Source organism: Festucalex cinctus, chromosome 1, assembly GCF_051991245.1.
Source record: "Festucalex cinctus isolate MCC-2025b chromosome 1, RoL_Fcin_1.0, whole genome shotgun sequence".
In the NCBI taxonomy this organism is placed as follows: Eukaryota; Metazoa; Chordata; class Actinopteri; order Syngnathiformes; family Syngnathidae; genus Festucalex; species Festucalex cinctus.
This window is the reverse complement of record NC_135411.1, coordinates 42,432,368-42,455,522: the sequence shown is the minus strand read 5'-3', so window position 1 is coordinate 42,455,522 and position 23,155 is coordinate 42,432,368. Positions and strand designations below refer to the sequence as shown.

General features: G+C 38.7%; 1 protein-coding gene across 2 annotated transcripts; it reads right to left on the bottom strand.

The window, feature by feature from the left end:
• Nucleotides 1-866: 866 nt before the first annotated feature.
• On the bottom strand, nt 867-18,946 carry cnpy1 (canopy FGF signaling regulator 1). Of its 2 annotated transcripts, none has more exons than XM_077535719.1 (6): nt 18,842-18,946; nt 17,027-17,129; nt 16,678-16,793; nt 3,377-3,580; nt 1,520-1,616; nt 867-1,031 (listed from the first exon to the last, which is right to left on the bottom strand). In XM_077535719.1, the coding sequence occupies exons 2-6, from the start codon at nt 17,112-17,114 to the stop codon at nt 991-993; spliced, it is 546 nt and encodes a 181-aa protein (XP_077391845.1). In that variant the 5' UTR covers nt 17,115-17,129; nt 18,842-18,946; the 3' UTR covers nt 867-990. The 2 variants fall into 2 exon arrangements, with proteins under 2 accessions (XP_077391845.1, XP_077391835.1); XM_077535709.1 differs by having other exon boundaries at nt 18,737-18,865.
• Nucleotides 18,947-23,155: the final 4,209 nt, after the last annotated feature.

Here is a 23,155-nt window from a genome sequence, read left to right as displayed (position 1 = left end):
TAATAATAATAATAATAATAATAATAATAATAATAATAATAATAATAATAATAATAATAATAATAGCATTGTTGTTTGAAATTGAAGTCCTTATTTGTAGTTTGTGAACTATTGTGAATATGGGCGGACTTTCCTAAAAACAAACGGTCACAGAAAAAATATTTTTGGCAGTGGGTAAAAAGAGCAAAACTAAATAAAACAAACAACAAGCAAACAAACAGAAATCAGGGTTAATATTTGGAGGGGGAAAAGTCAACATTTTCACATTAAAAGAATGGTAGTAAAAAATGAATGGATAAGCAAAAAATGATGAAACGGGAAGACAGTGCCATCATATCACATGCCATGCATACAGTATGTTCACATTGCTGAGTAATTAATACTGCTCTGTAATCTGTTGACTATCATCTGAACTGACATGAACACAGATAACGCAGATATTGAAATAAATGATATGGAAGATTTGTGTGAAAAAAAATAGTCCTCTTACAGTTTTTTACATGTTTTTTCCTTACACATTTACATTTCTGTGCGCTCTTTTTAAATGGATTTATAAATTAGTATGATCAACAAAAGAAAAAACATTTGTCTCATTTTACATTAAAGAGCCTAATAAATGACAATATTTTTAGATTACCAAAATGAATGAAATCTATACTTAAATTACACCCACCATTTAAATCCATTACTACTAGAAGTAGTTTAGTGTACCAAGTTACCTGTTGTACATTTTATTCTCCAGCCAAAATGCTTCCACTGCATATTAAAGTGAATATACACATACTCGTCATAGAACTACTTTATAAGATAGTTTAGCACTGAGCTGTGTGTGCGCAAGAGTGTCAATTATAAACCTCAGACAAATGTTGACAAAATATATATTTATTTGTCAAAAGTTCCTTTTTAAAAACAAAAAAAGGTCCAATTTTCCATTTCATTTAGAGAAGGTTGGTCACGCTCTTTTAAACCTAAAAAAAACACACTTAAAAACTATAGCTCATCGTTTCTGTTAGTGTTGTCGTTACAGTAGTCTGAAACAAAGAGCAGGAAAAAAAAAACAGAATAAATGTTTGACAGCAAGCTGATCAATGTAAAGATATCGCAAATAAATATACAAAGGTTTGATTTAGGATGCCACAGTCACAAGATAACAGCGTTGTGAGTTTACACTAATTGCTGTATTTATTAATAAAATAGCTCAATATGATTTCATATAAGTAAAAATGCATGTATAAAAAGGTGGGTGGCTACAAGCAATTCATCTAAAACTTTCTATGATGAAACAGTATGTACACATTGTGGAGCGGCATCACGAATATCGAGAGAAATCATTTCAAATACGGTTAGTCCCTCCTAATCATGTTTTGCTCCACACATCCAGCTATTTTATTTGTGCATCTATGTTAATGTAAAACTAAATGTCCATTTGTGGTAAATAGTGATGCAATGACCTGATGGACAGATAAACAAAAAGCTGAGTCATACATGTGATAAATAATGTGTGAAGGAGTTGCGGTACCTGAGACAATGTTGCATAACTCCTTGTGCGCATCGTCTGTGTTCTGGCTGAAAAGAGCGATGATATCATCCTCCAGCTCCTCTACGATGACTTCACACTGAGAGAAAAAAAACAGAAGAAAGACTTGACCTGGAGGTAAAAGTAGAGCAACCTGGCCATATGTATACTCATACACACACAGTATTGTCATGATTTTTTTGATACAATGGAGGACCGCTGTTTGCAGGGCTGTGGCCATTTTCCCCCCACTGCTTGCCCAACTGTTCGGCCATTTTGACTGTTCCGATTCAGCGAAATATTATTATTACGATGGCGCTGGTTGTGTAGTGGTGCATGCCGCTGCCTTTCATGAAAATGGCACAGGTTTGATTTGTGGTCAGTGCCACAAGCCCGGATGAGAAATATGTAGGTCGTGCCAGGAAGGACATCCGGCATCAAAACTGTGCCAAACAAACCATGCGAGCGACCCACTGCGGCGATGCTGACGGGGCAAGCCAAAAGTCACAACATTAACATTACATTTAACAATTTACATTGGGTATATCTTTGGTAATTATAAACATTTTAAATAAGAATTTAAATTAGAATCCTGCCTGTGAAATACTACATATACCAAGTGTCCGCTGATTTGAATATCGAGCTTTATGAGACCCTTTGAAACTCTTTTGGGCTTAAAATATTTCTGTGCTGTTAAGCAGCAACTCTGGCAGGTCGAAGAGGGACGAAGTAAATTAAACTTGATCATTTACAGACCAGTTTTTGCCCTGACTTTAATTCACCTTTGAATCGAGTTCAAAGTCCAGAGTAGCCATGATTTTGCATTTTGGTTCTTGTCACTGGTTTGCTTGTACAGTATTAAATCCCTTCAGAACGCTGCATTGTATTGGTTTGTGAGTATATCCTCAATGGGCAAACCTGAAGTGCTTAAGGTGTTCTTTCTTTTTTTTCAGTTTTCACATGAATAACTTCTTGTGAAAACGGATTATTGGCACTAAAACAACATATCACATTTTCAGCCTTTAGAATAAATGTAATCTTATTTTAGCATTTAGCCTACTTATCAAGAATTAGTACAACCAAAATGACTTAATGACACTTACATTATGTCACAATCCTGTAGAACCCTCATTCTTGAACACATATCCATGATTACAAATCCCCAAACTGCCAGTGCACAATACATTTCATGATAGAAACTGATCAGATAAACACCGAGATGCTGCGATAATTGCGAACAGATTGTCGTTTTTTTAATCTATCTGTATCTGGCAATGTTATTTGAGGCCTTTTCTGCAAAGAAGGCTATGAGAAATGTGTTTGAGTTCAAATGCAGATGGGATTAAGATGAAATAATTTAAATAATTTGCTTGGTAAAAGCAGAATGTCACCCATCAATAAAACTTTGCAGGGATTTAAATTAGTACTTGCTCATAGGAGAAATACTTTGGTCTTTTTTTGTATATTACATTATTAATAATTACTAATTACTCTTGCAGCAGACAATAACATTCAATATTTTTTTTAAATGATATAACAAGGCCAATGAGTAAACTGCCATGTCAAATTGTGTAAATGCAAATGACTAATTCAACCAGGATGCAAATAAAAATAATAATAATACAGGCATATGACACGGACATCTTATTTTTTGTATGTTATGAATCATTGGGGTTTACCTTTGTAGTGAATAGTAACTTAATTGAGCACCTTTACACATATAGTTTAATTGTTCTAAACAAATTACCTCAAATAATAAGCTACAGTACTCTATCAACCTAATTTCTTCAAATCTGCCGTAATTGTTTGAGCTGGACTCACTCGAAAGTCTACAAAAAGGTGTACAGCTTTTGCACTCACTGCGAATTTCAAGGCATTGGGAGCTTCAGGTCCATCGAACTGGAAGTTTTTAAGGTCAGGGAAGTCCCCAGTGCTCCGAGGCACAAACCTCATGTATTGTTTTTGCTGGGTGTCAGGGTCCACGTGGAGGGCGTAGTCACTCATGGAGCTGCAAACCGCATCCAAGAGCTCGCTGAGGTGAATTTCGGAACGAGCTAGCGGTACCTGGGACGCAAAAAGGGAGACTGAGATTATACTTCCTTAAACATGTCATCGCTTTCGTCACATGATTTCCTTTGTTAGAAAAAAATCTTGCAAGCAAAGCAGTGACCTACGGAAAAGGTACAAAACATTCGCAACAATAACAACGAAAGCATCCTGCATCAAAATATTGGCAACTGAAAAACAAACTAATGAAAAAGAGAAAAAAACCCTCTTTAAAACCTCCAAAGCCCTTTCGAGTGCCCTCGTGTCAGCTGTGTTACGCCACAAGACTCTGTAGGTCAGCAGTGTGACCTCCTATTTCTGCCTTGTTTTCTTCACCCTCACTAACAAACCTCACCCTCCAACTCTGACTTTTAACCTGTGCCAATACCTCCCCACCGCTGCATCCGAACCCCACGGTCCTTTTCCTGTGCCCCCTCGGAAGACAAAACAGAGAGCAGTCATGTCTAGACGGGTCAAGACAGGTGCAGCGCCCTGATCAGCCCCGGAAGGACACCCGTATCTGGGGATCTATGCAGATGCATGGGGGAGGAAGAGGTGGGGACAGGGCAATGAAAAGGGCAAAGGAGAGGGGTGCTTTTTTTTTTTTTTTTTTTTTTAAACAACTGACCTGTTCTAGGGAAAAAACACAGAGGGGTGCATTTCCTTTGGAGGTTGGACGTCAAAAGAGGCGGAAAAAGCAGGAGGCCTCAACAGAAGCCAAGTACAGCGGGGGGAAAAAAAAAGCCCACACTTTTTCATCTGCTTTTGTGTCCCACATAGCCCCTGCGCCATCCTCCAATGATCAGAGGAAACACTCCTCGTCTTTTTTTTCATTCAAAAGTTGACTGTTACTGTGGTAACAAGTTTGGCACAGATGATGGAAGCCAGTAAGGCAACAATGAAAAATGAATTAAAACTATAAAATTGTTCATCGACCTCAGAATTGATTGTTTCCTATTTTACTTCTGCCACTCAACAAAACGCACTTCATACTTCTACTTGCGATCGCAATACCAAAAAGCTTAAAGCAATCACTAATCCCCCGTCTTTAAGGTCAACCCCACCTCTCCCACATGCGTTTCATTCAGGAGAAATGTGATTCATTCAGAAGAGGATCCCTTGAGCTTGACAACGTTGTTGTGCTCGGGAGGAAGGAAGTTGGCGGAACAACAGAATGTTACAGCACGAGGGCAAAGGCTGAAGGCCGAGCAATGAAGGATGTAGGTCACCCCAGCCCATGACGATGAGGTTCATCTGTCAATCATTATCTGACTGCAATACATTTTTCCCCCTGTATAAACTAGCAATGCTTGTTCAAATGCACATTAATTAATCTGCATTCATTCAAATGGACTTTTGTTAAATTGTTAAATTTTCATTACAGAATTGTGAATTTTATTTATTATTTGAAAAGTAAGAGTGAAAATTGTTTGGCTAATGCTGTCATTAAAATGTGAAATTATGCAAAGTAAAATTATTTTGTAACAGTGAGACAATTATTGTTAACATTAAATAAAAAATGTGAAGCTATTTATCAAATCTTCATCCACTATTGAGCAGTGAATAAAGAATATTCCATAAGACTATTCTTCAACTCCATTACTATCATGTGGAGAAAAAAAAGAAAAAACTTTTCCTGTCCAACAACACAACAAAACCATGTTGGTCCATTGCAGCCCTTGGGCTTGTGTCTGAGTCATTATCATGCCATGCTACAAAATGGTTTAGAATTAAAGCCCTTCCTTGCCAGTTGCAGCCCTGTGAAAAGGAGCTGTCAGTCACCGCGTTGTTTGAAGAATGAGGTGGAGGGGGGTGCATCGGGGGCAATCGGTTGGGCCAGAGAATAGGCTTCTCAGGGATGCTATCCTCCATTCAATTCCCATTGGACAGGGCGCCATTATTACACTGCTGTGGACGGGGGCCTTTCACTTTCATTGTCCTGCTAAAATGGGCCAATGAAGACCATTTTAAAAATATATATATATAATATTGACTCCAAAGCAGATGGTGGAAAAATAAAATGAAATGCAGTTGACTATGCAAATTAAAACGGTAGAGTAAAAAGGTGTGATGGCAGAACTTCATCATGCCCATTGGGTGATGTGTAATTTAGTTGCTGCTGTAATTTATATTCAGTCTTCGAAAAGCTCTCAAATATAGCCTACAGCTATTTTATGTCAGCATTTCAGAAGAAGATTGGAGGACAGCTGCAACATATGAAGTGCATAAAGCAGCGGTGGGACACTTGAGGATATTTTTCACTAGGGAAGTTAAAATGGTTAATTTATGTCCTTGACTAACAATGGGAGTTGAATTTTAAATATAAAACAGTTAGCTTATTATATGAATCAGGGGAGCATGTGGGGTAATGTTATGAATGGAAAAATAAAAAACAGAATTTTGAAGAAAGATGAGATGTATGATAATAAAATCTAGAGTCTTGTACATAATGTGAAGCGTTAAATAGGAAGTCAACCCCCAAAAAAATTCTTGACAATAATGTGTTCAGCCCCACTGGTTTAAATATGGTATTCTGGTTAGTACTGCGTTAGTAGAACAAGATCGAGTTAACCCGTAGGCCATATCTTATTTTGAAATGACTTGATCAGAACCATCAAAAAGCCCAAAACGGATCACAATACTGCCTACGGGTTTTAAGCAGCAAAATCCAGCAGTTTTTAATCAACATCAGAAGGCGGCCATTTTGTCACTTGCTGCCGAGTGAAAATGACATCACAGTTTCTCAGTTGCTCACAGTCTCAGGTAACAACCAATCACAGCTCAGCTTCAGTCGTTGCATGAGCCCCGACCAACTGTGATGTCATCTTTAGTCGACAGCAAGTGGGGAAAAAAAAAGAAAAAAAAACAAAGAATACAATTCAGTTTCTTCTTTGGGATGCTATTCACTTCTGAAATAGAGATCAGTTTTTTGTGCTTTGTAAAGCACTTTGTGACAGTTCCGGCTGTTTGAAAGCGCTATATAAATAAACTTGAGTTGAGTTGAGTTGAGTTGAGTTGAATGGTTAAACAATGAAGGAAATGAAACAGGCCTGGACAAAAATGGTGGTACCCCGAGAAAAGATATGGTGAAATAATTACACCATAGGGTGATGTTCAACCAAGGTGTGCTCTCTAATTAGCATCACACGTCTACAAACTTTAAATTAGTCAGCCGAACTGACCTATTGAAAAGGTGAAAGTAGTCACTCTGCTGTTTGGTGACATGGTATGTACCACACTAAACATGCACCAGAGGAAGAGATTATCAAGGTTCAAGATTCCTCAAGGCTCTGGATGTTGCAAGGCTGTCCTGGTTGACACGCCTCTGCAACATGACATAGATATTGGGGGAGCGTGCCTCTGGATTGGAAGAACGGGGTGGTGCTCTTCCTTTTTAAGAAGGGGGAACAGACGGTATGTTCAAACTACAGGGCCATTAGCATCCTCAGCGGGTACGGTCTATTCAGGGGATCTGGCGAGAATGGTCTGTTGGGAAGTACAATCTCAGATCCAGGAGCAACATAGTGAGAATTGGACTCTGCCAAGGCTACATTTTGTTAGCGATTCTGTACATAACCTTTAGGACAGAATTTCAAGGTTGTCGAGGGGGTCTAGTTGGGTGGCGTCGGTACTGAATCCCTGCTTGTTGCAGACAATGTAGTTTTGCTGGCTTCATCAAACAGTGGTCTCACTAGAGTGGTTTGCAGCTGAGTGTGAAGCGGCTGGGAAGAGAATTAGCACCTCTAAATCTGTGCCCATGGTCCTCAGTCAGAAAAGGATGGAGTGCCCTCTCCAGGTCGGGAATGGGATCTTGCCCCGAGTGGAGGAGTTCAAGTATCTTGGAGGTTTGTTCACCGTACGGGAAGGATGGAGCGGGAGATTGACAGGCGGATCAGTGCTGAATCTGCGGGGCCACCCCTGACCAAATTTGGGCCCGGAGCAAAATTTTAATTGGATGCCGCCCCTTCCCCATCTCTCCACATCCATGAACAGTAAACAGTAAATTTGACTAAAGTAAATAAATCAACACATCTAAAGTTAATATGCACGTTTACCTTTTTCAAAGAAACATAATGTGCATTTTCTGGATGGAAACTCATCAATGAGGTAAATCATTGCATGACAACTGCTGTGTAATGTCATAATTAGGCCTGTCAAAATTAAAGTGTTAACTCTGGAGATGCATTTAAATCTATTAAAGCATTAAAAAAATGAACTCGGTGAACTCAGTGTGTCCTCAAACTTGGTGGAGTCACTGGCGGGAAGATGAATAAACAGAGATAGTTTTACTTTCCGATTTACTTGCTTGATGCTTGTTGGAAAACTGAAGTAATTTGCTCACTTTGCAGAGCCAAATTCAATATTTGTGTAACATGTAAGCGGGAAATTCTGACAATTTTTTGTTTGAGTCCGTTTCATCATTTTGTTTAACGGTTGTATTTTACAGGAGAAGTATTCTACTCAAGGCTCAAAGAATGCTATTAGAACGGTCTTTAATTATAAATCCACTTTCTATTCAATGATTTCACATTAATTTGAAGATTTTACTCAAGTAAATATGTTACTAGCTGAAGAAAAAGTAGAAGAAAAAGTATAAAAATGTGATTAATCGTGATTAATCAAGATTAACTAGGGAAAATTGTGTGATTATTATTTTTTTTAATTAATTGTTCTACAGCTCTAGAATTGATCAAATCAAAGAATGCTCAAGATTTTTAGACATTATAGCACACGTGTCAAACTCAAGGCCCGGGAGCCAGGACCAGCCCGTCACATCATTTTATGTGGCCCGCCAAAGCAAATTATGTGTCGACTTTGTGTTTCTTGTTAAATTACTGAAGTTGAAAAATCTTTTCACTTTTAAAAACACTGACATATGGCAAGCATTTTTTGTTATCAACGGCCCATTTAAAATAAATTAGAGCTGTCAAAAGATTACATTTTAATCAGATTAATCCCGATTAATCGCTTAATGAAAACGACTTTTTTATTAACATTTTTTTGCCCGCCAAAATTGAAGAGCACCTGTTAATTCTTTTGACATTTAACGTTATGAGGACTTCAACATTTTTTGATCCACAGCACACGCTCATCCTCCTCTTTTTCTAATCAGTGAATTACTTGCAAAATTTAAAATGAAAAAAAAATGACCCCAAAATTTTGACATGATCAAATATTCTGAATGTTATACACAAACATTTTTAAATGCTTTACTTTAATGCATGTAGTTATGTTTATTGCTCAAACACAACCAGTGCTACCTTTAATGTAACAATCCGCTGTCAAGCTAAATGATCATCTGCAGTCAAAATGAGTAGCGTGATTAATCTGGCTTAATACATGATTAATGGATATTTTTTGGGAATAATTAATTAGTTAAGGCTTTAACCTAGACAGCAATAAAATACATGTAGTAATAAAATAAAACAGTTTTCATTGGCCTCTGCTTTCAAAACTAGTCATTCATCATTTTGTTATGTAAATGTAATATGAGGCGATCATACATTTATGTGGGTTCACAATCATAACAGCCCTCCGAAGGAAACCCAAACGACGATGTGGCCCGCAACAAAAACGAGTTGCACACCCCTGTGTTCGAGGCTCCAAAGAAATCTTGGGATTTGCCTGTTAGCCTAATGGTGGTCCACCTTTGCGAGGTAGAAAAACTGCCTCACTTTGTACAAATATTAAATACATTAGCCTGATTACTGAAAATTTGAGTGCATAAGTGCCTGAAATCTTTTTATAGCCATTTCTACTTTTAGTGCAATATGAAGTATCTATCATCCCTTCACTCCTTAGGAAACAGAAAACTGCTTGACTCTCTGTTATTCAGTCCCATTTCTGGACCACGATATTATGTGTCACTGTCTAAGCACACCATTGTGCATCCTCTCATTCTCAATGCATGACTTCCCACCGGTCGCTATGAGATCAGCTTGCCTTCAAACTAAGTTCAATGTCTTTGGAAATCTTAAATGTGTCATTGTTACAGCAGGCAGGTTTAACTTTTGTGTCAGTGAGCAACCCCATGCCCCCAGGAAGTCCTACTGTGAAGAGGCCAAAGAGCAGAGACTTAAAACCAGCAAATCCTTCTCGCTGATGGCATCTAAGCTGTGACATCCCTCCCTCTCTGATTCACACTAGGTCAAAAGCTGATGAAAAGGCGGGAGCTGCGAGGGCATGGGATCAAGGTTTGGCTTCTTCTGTGGTTCAGTAACATTTGATTGACTAAACGACAGGTGGAGGATTGTGTCAGCAAAGGGCAGAGGAGGAGCTCATCTTAAACTGGTCTTCCTTGGGGACTAGAATGGTAACAATTCAGCAATTCTTCTCCACGCTATCGCAAAACCTGGGAAAAGGTTTATGAATCGAATGCTCACATGGCTTGAGTTAACAGCATGTACACATTTTTTAACTGCGTATGTTTACAGTTACATTTCAAATGAATATTTTCACCAGCAATAGTTATCTAAATCAGGGTTTACCAGGTTTTTTTTTTCAGTTTGAAACCCAGATTAAAAATGTTATGATTTTGCCTTTAAAGACATAATTACAGTGGATTTGAAATAAAGTAATCAAACTGTGTCTTACATGTAGATTCCTAGCTTTAAGTGATATCACAAAAATATTGAGTATCTAACCATTACAGCCACTTTATACAGAGTACTTTTTCAGGCTTTCAATAATAGTTGTACAATTGATATAACAAGAAATAAAAAAAAAAAACAGTTCACCGATAAACCATGAAAAACTTTTCAGATGGCGACTTTCACCATTTCAAATTTCAATTAAGGCTACTAACCGCATATCGCTGGCATCGGCCCAGAACCTCCTTTGTCACAATTTGGTCAATTTAATATTTTTTCCCAAACCTGTACTATTGGTTCACACATTTGGGTGTTTTTTTTTTGTTTTTGTTTTTTTTTAAATTTGACCCAATCTAAGTGTTAAATATGTTCTGACTATTTGATGATGCCATGTTTCTGGTTGAACTAAAATGCCATGTTTTAGGGGTCTCCTGAAAAGTGATTATTTTATAAGTACGAGGACTCTGCCCGACACCAACGATATTTGGTGAATACTGCAACAGCAAACTGAGAAAGAAGATGCAAACCACGGAAGAATGTGGAGAAGACGCAGTATGTTACGAAAACAATGATTCCCAACCAGTGTGCCCGAGAGTTAATCAAGTGTGCATGCACTCAAAGCACACACATGCATGCACAAACTTGTCTGTATGTGTGTGCATCGCACCAAGTCAACATGCTGGCAGTAGGCGGGGGACACCCTGAACTGGTTGCCAGCCAATCGCAGGGCACACAGAGACAAACAACCATCCACACTCACAAGCACACCTAGGGACAATTCAGAGCACCCAATTAACCTGCCATGCATGCAATAAAAGACGTTACATTCATATCTTTCACCACACGTAGTAGCACAGGTGGTAACTTTCTTAAAAATAATAATAAAATAAATAAATAAATAAATAAATAAACCAGGTGGTCGAGTGGTTAGCACGTCCGCCTCCCAGTTCTGAGGACTCGGGTTCAAGTCCAGGCTCCAGCCTTCCTGGGTGGAGTTTGCATGTTCTCCCCGTGCCTGCGTGGGTCTTCTCCGGGTACTCCGGTCTCCTCCCACATTCCAAAGACATGCATGGCAGGTTAATTGGGTGCTCCGAATTGTCCCAAGGTGTGCGTGTGAGTGGTTGTTCGTTTCTGTGTGCCCTGCGATTGGCTGGCAACCAGTTCAGGGTGTACCCCGCCTACTGCCCAAAGCCAGCAGAGATAGGCTCCAGCACCCCCCACGACCCTTGTGAGGAATAAGCGGTCAAGAAGATGGATGGATGGATGATCGTGCTTCATCAGGAAATTCAAAAAGCACTGTGTGGTGTGGTGGTGATTACTGATGGGAAAAACAGGTTGGACTTGCAGAACTGCTCGCTCACAGATACATTTTCAGAAATATCCAGATAAAGATTTACTTGGTTGATTACAGGAATTTCACATTTGATGTGTGGGCAGGCATTCCAAGGACCCAAATATTTGTATACAAAAGACAAATTCTCCACAATACTTGTACCCCCCCATTAGTTCTTATTCACTATATTCTATTTCAAGCTATTTTTGCTGAAAAGTTTGTGAATGACCTTTTACTGTTCTCTTGTCTCATATTCACATTTAGTCATTTGACAGAAAAAAAAGGGAAAAGAAAAGGGAATTGGTCTCACTTGTTCTAATACTTGTTGAAGGATATTATACAAGTACATTTATGTCAATTGACTAAATATATTGAGCCACGTAAAACTGGGATACTCTATCCATCAAATGGCTCTGGCAGAGGTGAGGCATGTGTGACAAATCTAAAGATGGATACAAAAGAGATTGGAGCAATAAAGTTGCAATTGCTGAAGCAGCCAGTTATAGCTTTGAATTACTACCCCAACCACTCGACACTCCAGACTTGATTGTATCTATCCATCCATCCATCCATCCATCCATTTTCTTGACTGCGTATTCCTCACAAGGGTCGTGGGGGGTGCTGGAGCCTATCTCAGCTGGCTATGGGCAGTAGGCGTCGTACACCCTGGACTGGTTGCCAGCCAATCGCAGGGCACTCTAATTCATAAATGGTATAAGTGAAAACCTCATACATTGAGACTGAAAGTAATCATCCTTTGATCATTTCACTTCATATCCTTTTTGTGCTATATGAGTCCTCTAATAAAAGACAATTCGATACGTATCTTGATACTTTGGCGTGTGAATGAACTTGTCAATACTGTAAATGTGGCATTTCCTTCAAAGATATGTCTCTACAATTGGGGGGTGGCAACGCACCCACCAAACTATTTTTGTCTCACACATTAAAATACACCCATAAACTGTCTGCATGTCATGTTTAACGATTTCAATTCTGTAAAGTGCTCGGAAATACCAGTTTTGTAACCCCAATGTTGCCAATTTGGAACGTATCTGGATATATTTTAAAGTACAAAGATTTGATTTGATTTGATGCACTTGCATCATTTAAAAACGATTTTCTGATTTAAATCCGTTTTTGCTTCATCTCTAGGCAAAATCAAAGAAGATTAACCAATGTCAAGCGGTATTATCATTAGAGAGCAAAATTTTTGAGGACAAACATAAATTAAAGAGCACTTTTGCCAGGATAATTCATGACTGTTTGACAAAAAAATAACCTCCACCGGGCTTCACTCCTCTTTTGGCTCTGATCTTATCAGTTTTTTAAAGACCTACAGTATACTACATTATTTGTTCTGCATCCATCCATCCATTTTATTCTCATGTCTTAATAATAGTAGTGAAAATTGAAGCATTTTTTTCTTTTTTGTAGTCTTTCCCCTTTTCTCACTTGCTCCAACTAATCAATGCAAATATCACTGCCAGTCTAACAGGAACTAATCCTGGGAAATCAATATTGGCTGGACACCTTATGATAGCCTGGTCTTTGGGGAATAAAGGATATCCATGCTCCGGTGGGACGCGACCTCATTAGGCCAGCAACAATAATCTAAATCTGTAGTCATGGTGTGCTAACACACTATCACTGTATCTGTATCGGTCATTCTCACGTAGTCATGATCCCATTGTGTTTTATTTCTTCAGTTGCGTTCTATCTTAATTTTAAAGTAGCCAGAGGGAGCATTCTGCACATAAATGATCTTCATGGCAAAGGGTGTTCTGGAACATGTGATAGATGCAAGACTATTGCCTATTTCAGTGGTTCTCAAATGGGGGTACGTCAAGTCACTCCAGGGGTTACATGACATTTGACAATATATTTTAAAAGTATCTGTAAATATTTGAGAAAAATATAGGTTCATAAAATTTATTTTATATTCAGTAGGCTACTCAATTATAGTATCCTAAAAACCCAGCATCTCTCCCATACCAAAATGGTTAGACCTAACTTTTGTCATTTGTAACCTAAAATCACCTGTTAATCACTTGTAAACTGTAGGAATAATTGTAAATATGTTATCATACATTTTCTGCAATAAAGAATTGCTTCTGCTTGCAATGAAGAATGCTTTGCTCTGCTCCACACTCACATTCACATAGCCTAGGTAGGCTATGTTATCTTAACAGAAGATGACTCAAGAGCACAAGAATCAGAACATCTAACGTAGCAGAATGGTTAGAGCCAGTCTGCCGAGGTCGCCTGTTGTCTGTTTAGAAATGATTGCAAACTTGACCACACATGTACTCAGCAATCTTACACTCACATGCACACACACATAGTCAAACTAGTACACTGTGCAATTGCGTTTTTCGGGTTAGAACACCTGATGTAACTAGGGACGTGAAAACCAAATAAAAAGGGAGGGTGAGGAGGGGATTTTTTCAGAGAGTGCAGTAGTGAATTGTATCAGTCAGTTCCTCTCTTCTCTCCTCGCGAGCTTTAAACTGAGTGTCTTCTCTCTTTTTTGTGCCGTGTTTAATAAATGTCAAACAGGAAAATCTGACATAAACTTGAATTAAAATTTAGTTATTTCTTTTTGAGAACAGAGCTTTACTATAATCCCAAAGAAAGAAACTTAATGCTGATAATGTTTTTTCATATGCACAAACCTTTACAATTAAGTTAATTATATATTTTTTGTTACATCTTTTTATTTCCAAAGAGTTTAAGAGACCACATAAATACAAATACAGTTCCAAAGTTTAATAAATGAGACAATGATGGTGCAGCACTCGGTTTTAAGTGTTGTCGTTGTTTTCAATCAGAAATGCTTTGCGCTGGTTCGGGGGTACTTCGCTGAAAAAATATTTCACAGGGGGTACGTCACTGAGAACCACTGGCCTATTTGACACCATTTGCCTGTATCGAATGTTTTGGTTCATCTTGTGTTGGCTTTTTCTTTCCTTGTTGTCACTAGCACAGGTACAGGTAAGTCGTTTTCTACTTAACTTGCTACTTAGTGCCTTTGAAACTTGTTTTGTTGAGATTGTTTCTTCAATGTTTTTCCTAGTTATTCTATATGTTCTGACCTGTGCAGGCCAGATGCTGTTCTTTCTGTTGTACAAGCTTTAGTTGGTTTGTGACTTGTGTAGTAGTGATTCAGTTACTATTCTGACTTGTGGCTCTCTTCACCTACTTTAGTTTGTTACTACGACCAATTCTGTGTTTTTTCATATTCATAATTTTGTAATACTTTCCCATGTCTCCTTCTTGGTTGCTGCATTCTTTCTAATGTGTCCTTGGTTCAAAAGCCTTGTTTCATTGCTCTCATTTGATTAGGCATGGGTACCGAAGACAGTTCTTTTTGTTGTATGGACCAATTTGGGTCAGTACTACCGAGCATCGATTCATGTAAACTCAAACTTTGGCTCATCTGATTTAAATTTTACATTTTTGTTATTTGTCAAGTTTTCTACGTTGAAAAGTTATTGTTAAATTAAAGTACCACTCGTTTTCCGCATGTGACTCATCCCCTGAGGGAGCGGTGAGCAGCAGCTGGAGCCGTGCTCTGGATTCATTTGATGATCTAAAGCCCCAATTCCAACCCTTAATACTGAGTGTCAAGCAGGGAAGCAAATGGGTCCCATTTTTATAGTCTTTGGTATGACCCGGCCAAGGATCGAACCCACAACCTCCCAGTCTCAGGGCGGACACTTTACCACTAGGACACTGAGCTGGCTTTTAAAAATTGATTTTTAAAAATGATTTTACTGTTAAATAAACAATTATGGACATTTATTACCACCCAAATAAATACCTAAAATGTGAAAAATAAAATAACTAAATAAATTAAAAAATTAAAAAATTAAAACAATTTAAAAAAAAAAGAGAGAGAGTAAAAATTTACCAAAAATTGGTGCCGGTATTGATTCCCAGGTACTGAGAATTGTGGTACACACACTCCTTTCACAAAATAAAAAGTTTCAAGGAGAAGAAGTCAAGTTAAAAAAAAATAAAATACACTAGGCTATGTCCTATGGGCCCACTCTAGTCTAAACACAGTGTTCTGATTGGGCTTGTGGAATATGAATTAAGCAGAAAAATCCATTGGTTTTTATCTCATGGGACGGCCATTTTGCCTTGTACTGCCACTTGCTGTCAACAGACATCACAGTGCCTAATCAATAGCTGCAGTGCTACAACTCCCTCGTTATATTGTCCTTATTGGTCCCCTGGGATTAACTTCCAAAAAATTGCTCCTCAAAATCACAAAGTTGCTCCTCAAATGAAGTCAGTGATTAGCAAAACTACTCCTTAATCAAAAGGGACATTCAGTGATCCTTAGCGCCATCTAGTGGTCAAAGAATGGCATTAGAGGCACGTAGGAGCACTCACACTACGGTGGTTCAGACAGACCACATTTCGCAAGCCTACCACAATTCTTATCTTGCGTGAGCAAATGAGCCTCGGCAAGCGACAGAACTTGGCAGCCTTTGTGCGACGCCGGAAGACTGAATGAGCCGGAAGTAGTCGGAGCAGCTAACAAGAGCGGCTCGTGGGAGTTAGTCGGAGCCATAGGCTGGAGTGGCTAAAGAGCAGCTAGCGGAAGGAGCTAGTTTAAAAAAACAAAAAGCTCGTAAACGCTTGGGAGAAAGTGACAAGCGACGGCCCCGAATCACGGGCGTTAGTGACGACCACCTTTAGGCACAAGCTGTGGAAGGTAAGCTGTGGTCGACCCATTGGGTCTAACTACATTCGCGAAGATGTTCTTTGGACATCTGTAGCAGGAAGATGGCGGTGAAACATGGCAGCTCTAATAAGGTGAGACTACAGCTATGTAATATAAGTACTGATTATGGCACGGTGAGTGAGTGAAGCACATCTGCCTCATAGACTGAGTTTGTGGGTTTGCAGTGTAGGCATTCCAACTTCCTCCCATGTGTTAAAAAACATACTTCTTATGCTACGTGAAGACTCTTTATTGTCAGGAGGTGAGAATGAGTGTGAATGGTTGTGTACCTACAGTATGTGGCCTGCGAATGGCTGGCAACCAGGTAAAGGTGAAGCCCATCTCTTGCCCAAAGTCAGTTGTGATAGGATCCAGCTCACCCATGACACAAGTGTGCATATGTGGCATTGGAAATAGCTGGATGCTTCAAACCACTGTATGCATCAGTGTATTTTACCTTTTTGTCTTTCATGGTTCCATCTGGATTGAGTCTAAAGCTGCCAACATTAATAGTTTTCTTTGGGTCCACCTGGTCGATTGAGTGATTCAATTCATCTACAATTGCACGGCAAGCTGGAAAACACAGGTTGCATTCAGTAATAGGATGGAATTATGTTGCGAGAAATCTTTTTTAGTGTACACCTTACATTATTTTAAATGTAGGATACATGAAATGCCCTCTCTTTCAGCACACTAATGCACTTACAGTTGAGTATTATAGTGTCACACTATCTAACTATTGTTGTTATGAACTATTTTTGTTATTATTGCAATTATTATTATTACATATTGTAGAAATTACTTACCAGAACAGTATAACATATTGTCCCTCTTTGCCCAACAGCAGCAGATGAAGAGAAACATCATTGTCATCCGAAGAATCCATCGGCCCATATTGTAATTGTTAACCTAGAGAGATAGTGTCAATGTGGTCAGGCAACACTTTTATTCAGTGTGCATTGCCAAGTAAACAATCACAGTAAACACAGAGAATAAATCGTCTTTTCGTATAAACAGAAGAAGATATCTATTTTTTTTTTTTTTTTACTTCGGGCTTATTTATTTATCCATCCATCCATCCATCCATCCATTTTCTTAACTGCTTGCTCCTCACAAGGGTCGCGGGGGTGCTGGAGCCTATCCCAGCTGGCTTCAGGCGGTAGGCAGGGTACACCCTGAACTGGTTGCCAGCCAATCGCAGGGCACACAGAGACGAACAACCATCCACACTCACAAGCACACCTAGGGACAATTCGGAGCGCCCAATTAACCTGCCATGCATGTCTTTGGAATGTGGGAGGAGACCGGAGTACCCGGAGAAGACCCATGCGGGCACGGGGAGAACATGCAAACTCCACCCAGGAAGGCCGGAGCCTGGACTCGAACCGGAGTCCTCAGAACTGGGAGGCGGACGTGCTAATCAGTCAGCCCCTTATTTATTTATTTATTTATTTATTTATTTATTTATTTATTGTCGGTCTGTGGAACAACTGTTCTGAAAGTATCAAAAACCTGTACGTCATTGCGTATGATGAAAAAACTTTGTAAGGAAGGTATGATAATAAGCTATACTATGGAAATATAAATTTAAATATTTATTTACCAGTCTAATGAAGTGGATGTGTGTTGAATGTTTGGTATTCTTTTCCTTTTTTCATGATCTCATGTTTCCTATTGGGTGATTTGTGTTTAAAACCTCATTTTTGTACTCTGTATTGTTTTACTGCTGTTAGAATGACCAGGGCAGATGGTCATCCTCTGAGCCCGATCTGCCTGAGGTTTCTTCCTACAACTGAAAATGAAGTAGGGAGTTTTTCCTTACCACTGTTGCTGTTGTGCTTGCTCAGAGGGTATGTGCAAGGTTAGACCTTGCTGTTGAACACCTTGTGGTGATTTGTCCTTATTTGATGCTTTAGAATATGTTAAAGTATTGAATTATTGATCATTTTTTTCTGTTTTGTAGTGCTGGAGGGGTAGGCACAGAATGAAAAGCTTTTGCTTCTGCCTACACCCTTCAGTTGTATATTTTTGTATGGATTTTTTTTTACCATGTTTTTTTTTTCATTTGCCAATGAACCGAATACATTTTTCATTCATTCATTCATTCATTCATTCATTCATTTATTTATTTATTTGGTACAGATAATGTAATTTGTAAATTATATTTGGGATTATTTTTGTATTTGGTACAAAACAGGTTTACAAATATGAAGCCAACACAACGTCCATATAGATGAATACTACGTCCTTCAATCGCACGCACCGTAAAGGTTGATGAAAATGATGAATGTATATGAATCTCTCTAACCTATTGACAAGAACGAAATGGTTGAATTAAATATTTTACCACGACTATTAAATCATTATTTCGCAGTTCTATTAGGCTTCACGCATAGTGATTTTACGCTTGATCTCCTAAATCTTCGCTCCTGATCATAATATGAATTCAAACTTTCAATATGTTGAACTGGAGTTTGAGTGTTGCTCTTTCTAGATAGCAGCGCGTCATGTCTTACCGGGCGAAGAGAGAGAACATCGGCTCACAATGGGTTGTAAGTAATCAAATAATTGTGGTGATAGAACAACGAAGAACTGTCACAGAATGCGTTTTCGGCTTTTACCTGTTTTGGACTTCACACGAACAGACAGTGCCAAAACAAATATCGAGGTCTCCGGTATCATTCATTCAACTTTACAACTGCGTGACTTCCGGAAAACGTTCAAACAAATGGAATGAGGAAAACTGAACAACGAGAATTGTTTTTTAATACCATGTCTTAATTATCATGTCTATAACGTAAATTCTTTTTCACCGTCTTTAAAGAAATACTTTGTGGTACTAGTACATTTACTTGGGTCAAAACGAAACAATATATACTTTATTTTGAAGGCGCATCCACTCGCCTTCACAAAACTTATTCTTTCTGGTTTAACTGGTTGTTATCAACCCCACTGTGGTAACGTGCTTGAGTGCAGTGTAGCCACGTTAAGTTTGACAGGAGCCCGTCAACCAATCACAGTCAACATGGAAAGACTTCAACCACAAACTGGTATTTGTATGAACGATAATGAACTCTGGTAGCTTTTAATGTAAGATGTTTATTTTAGCACCGCACAAAAGTGGTGACAGCTGTAATTAAAAAAAACATGTTTATTATTATTATTATTATTATTATTATTATTATTATTATTATTATTATTATTATCCACCCATCCATCCATTTTCTTGACCGCTTATTCCTCGCAAGGGTCGCGGGGGGGTGCTGGCGCCTATCTCAGCTGGCTCTGGGCAGTAGGCGGGGGACACCCTGGACTGGTTGCCAGCCAATCGCAGGCCACACAGAGACGAACAACCATCCACACTCACAAGCACACCTAGGGACAATTCGGAGCGCCCAATCAACCTGCCATGCATGTCTTTGGAATGTGGGAGGAGACCGGAGTACCCGGAGAAGACCCACGCGGGCACGGGGAGAACATACAAACTCCACCCAGGAAGGCCGGAGCCTATTATTATTATTATTATTATTATTATTATTATTATTATTATTATTATTATTATTATTATTATTATTAATAATAATAATAATAATAATAATAATAATAATAATAATAATAATAATGTTTTAGGGGGATGAAATATTCTTCAATCGCCATTAAAAATGGGTTTGTTTAAAAAAACAAAACAAAAAAAAAACACCATAACCACTGGTTGAGAGGACACAAAAAAATAGTTTAACTTGTTAGAATTATTATTTGTTTAGTGCATACATTCAGGGGCGTGCAGGCGGCGCAGTCACTGTCATCCACCTTGTTGTCAGAGGTTTAGCTATTAATAACTGATTATGTTTTGTTTTTTTTAAAGATAATTTGAGGGATCAATACATTTACAGAGTCATTTCTTTAGTGTTACCACATTAAAAGATGTCTGCAGAAATGTGAGGGATATACTCACTGTATATAACCTATTTTTATTTTCACAAAAACAAACAAACAAACAAAAAGAGCATTTTTTTTTTTAGTTCTATAGAAAGATATTTCAACACTTTTCATGTGTTTAGCACTCGTGAAATCAGAGAAATACAATTGTTGGCGCTATTAATTACACTAGGCGAGTGTGTCGCTGTGACTTACTGGTATATTTTCTTTGTCGTTGCCATAAAGTGCTTGTAGAGTTACGAGTCACGATTCACGATGTTAATGATTCTTGGTGGAATAGAATTGTCAAACAAATTGCTCCTCATGGCAGCCGTTTTTCTGCAAATATCTAGTGTTATTTTTATTAATGTCACTCTTGTCAAAGTTGTCAAACACGAAAGAGTTCGATGAGAGGGATGTGGACTGTTGCTAAAATTCTATTATAATCATTGTGAAGGTCCATAAGGAAGACACATCGTGACACGCTTCCCGCGGCACCTCCAAAATAAAAGTCACGACATATTTCAGCTGTCAAGACACATTTTTTTGTCACGACGTCCATCAACAACAGTGCCTCTAACTGCACGCAAATGACATTTTCAGAGCTAGTTTTCCAGAAATGTGCACACGACTGCACAAGTCAAGTTTATTTATATAGCCCTTAATCACAAAAGAGTCTCAAAGGGCTTCACATACCCACAGTTGACAAATATTAACGACATCCCCTGATCGAACCACAAGAGAGCAAGGAAAAACAAAACAAAAAAAACAAAAAAACAAAAAAAAACAACAACATCAGGGGAAAATTAAGAAACCTTGAGAAGGGGCCACACATGTGGTAATCTCTCTTCCAAGATGACCAGGCTGCAATGGATGCCAAATGGGTAAGTATTTACATAGTTTACTAAACGATATTAACTCAAATAGTGCGATAGTCCATTTAAGAAGGTGAAGGACAGCAAGAAGACGTCATCAGGGAAGTCGTGTCATCACCCAAATCCAGCCCGTTGGTCGGGGCAGCTATCTCCATGACAGTATCTCCAAGGTGATGGTCCGCGCCAGATTTGTCCCAGTAAACCAGCGCAGAACTCGTAAAGCAGCATCCAAATCGGTCATTGTTACCTAACTCCCTCCCCAAGCTGTGGAGAAGGGAGGGAAAGAGAGCCAGCTGCAGTCACCAGGCCCACATCATTCAGCCAACCAAATGCAAGAGTATAAAAATGTGTCTTAAGACGTGACTTAAACGCTTCTACAGAGTTAGCAGCTCTGACTTACAAGGGCTGGGCATTCACACTGGAGCCTGGCTCGAAAACGCTCTTGAACCCGCTGACTTCTTTTTAGCTCTTGGAATCACCAAAAGACCCGCGTTTTGCAAACGAAGGTTTCGTGTCGGAACGTACGGTACTATTAAATCGACGAGTGAGGAAGGCGCCAAGCTGTGTAATGTTTTGTATGTAAGTAACAAAACCTTAAAATCGCATTTCAAGTGGACCGGAAGCCAGTGCAATTTGGCTAGTGTCGGTGTAATATGATCGAACTTTCTCGTCCGCGTCAAAAGTCTAGCTGCTACATTTTGGACTAATTGCAGACTTTTAAAACTGGTCATGGGAAGACCAAAGAATAAATACATGACAGTAGTCGAGGCGAGACGTAACAAACGCATGAATTATAATCTCTGCATCACCATCAGACAACATAGGATGAATTTGAGCAATATAGGTGAAAAAAAGGCATTCTAGTAATATTTTTAATGTGCATTTTAAAAGAAAGAGTTGGGTTGAATATAACGCTGAGATTTTTTACTGAGTCATTTTGGCTAATACATTTATCGAGGTAACAGCTTGTAAGCTTCCTTTGAGCCTTGAAACTAATAAATAACTTGTAATGCAACACATTTCACATACAATAACGATAACGGCGCTTCAAATACGGGGAGAATAATCAGTTAAAATTCCCAAAACAAGATTTTGGATTATATACTGTATTGTTTGGCATGTTATTTGGATATTGCATTACCTTGACATTCCCTGTGTTTGCTAAAAACCCTCACGTAAGCACGTTTATCCATTTGTCAATGGATACACTGCCCTCATGCTTTTGTGTATTCGCATGACCTTGTTCTCATGTAGGGCAACTGCAACCTTTTGCACTCAATACCATCCATACACATGCTTATCATTTAGGTTGTAATCTCGTAAAAGGTCAAAATGGAGTTCTTTCCCTTGTCATTCTTATACGGGTCGAACGTCTTTCAAATGACTGTGGGTTTCTGGCGATTACTCTGTTCAGTGTTGATGTCAATGTACTGTACAGGTTTTCATTTGTGAAGAAGCATTTCTTGAAACCTGTCGTTGAATTCCATCCTTTTTGCTAAACTGTAATAAATAAATACAATTCAAACGCCTTTCACAAAGGCTCAAAAACATCATTATTGCCTCAAAACAGTTCAAGCATTGTAGATGCTACAGTAGCATCGCAGTCACAACAACACTAAAGAACAGCAATCACAACCTGTTAACACATCTGCACAATATTTTTCTTTAGTAATCCTGCTCACTTGAAGACTTATACTCTGCATCTTTGCACACTGCGTGCACATTTTTCTGTTTTTGCACTAACTAAACTATTACTACTACCAAACTCATATACGCTGTCTCTATTTTTAAATGTCATTGTTTTTAAATTATGTGCATTGCTTACCCCGTTTTTCCCTTCAGTATTCATCTTTAATTATTTAAAATTGCTGTTTTCCATGTTTTATATTATGAATGTATATGTATATGTATATGTATATGTATATGTATATGTATATGTATATGTATATGTACATGTATACTAGCGGGCGGCGCGGTGGTTGACTGGTTAGCATGTCCGCCATCAAGTACTGAGGACGCAAGTTCGATTCCGGGCTCCGGCCTTCCTGGGTGGAGTTTGCATGTTCTCCCCATGCCCGCGTGGGTCTTCTCCGGATACTTCGGTCTCCTCCCACATTCCAAAGACATGCATGGCAGGTTAAT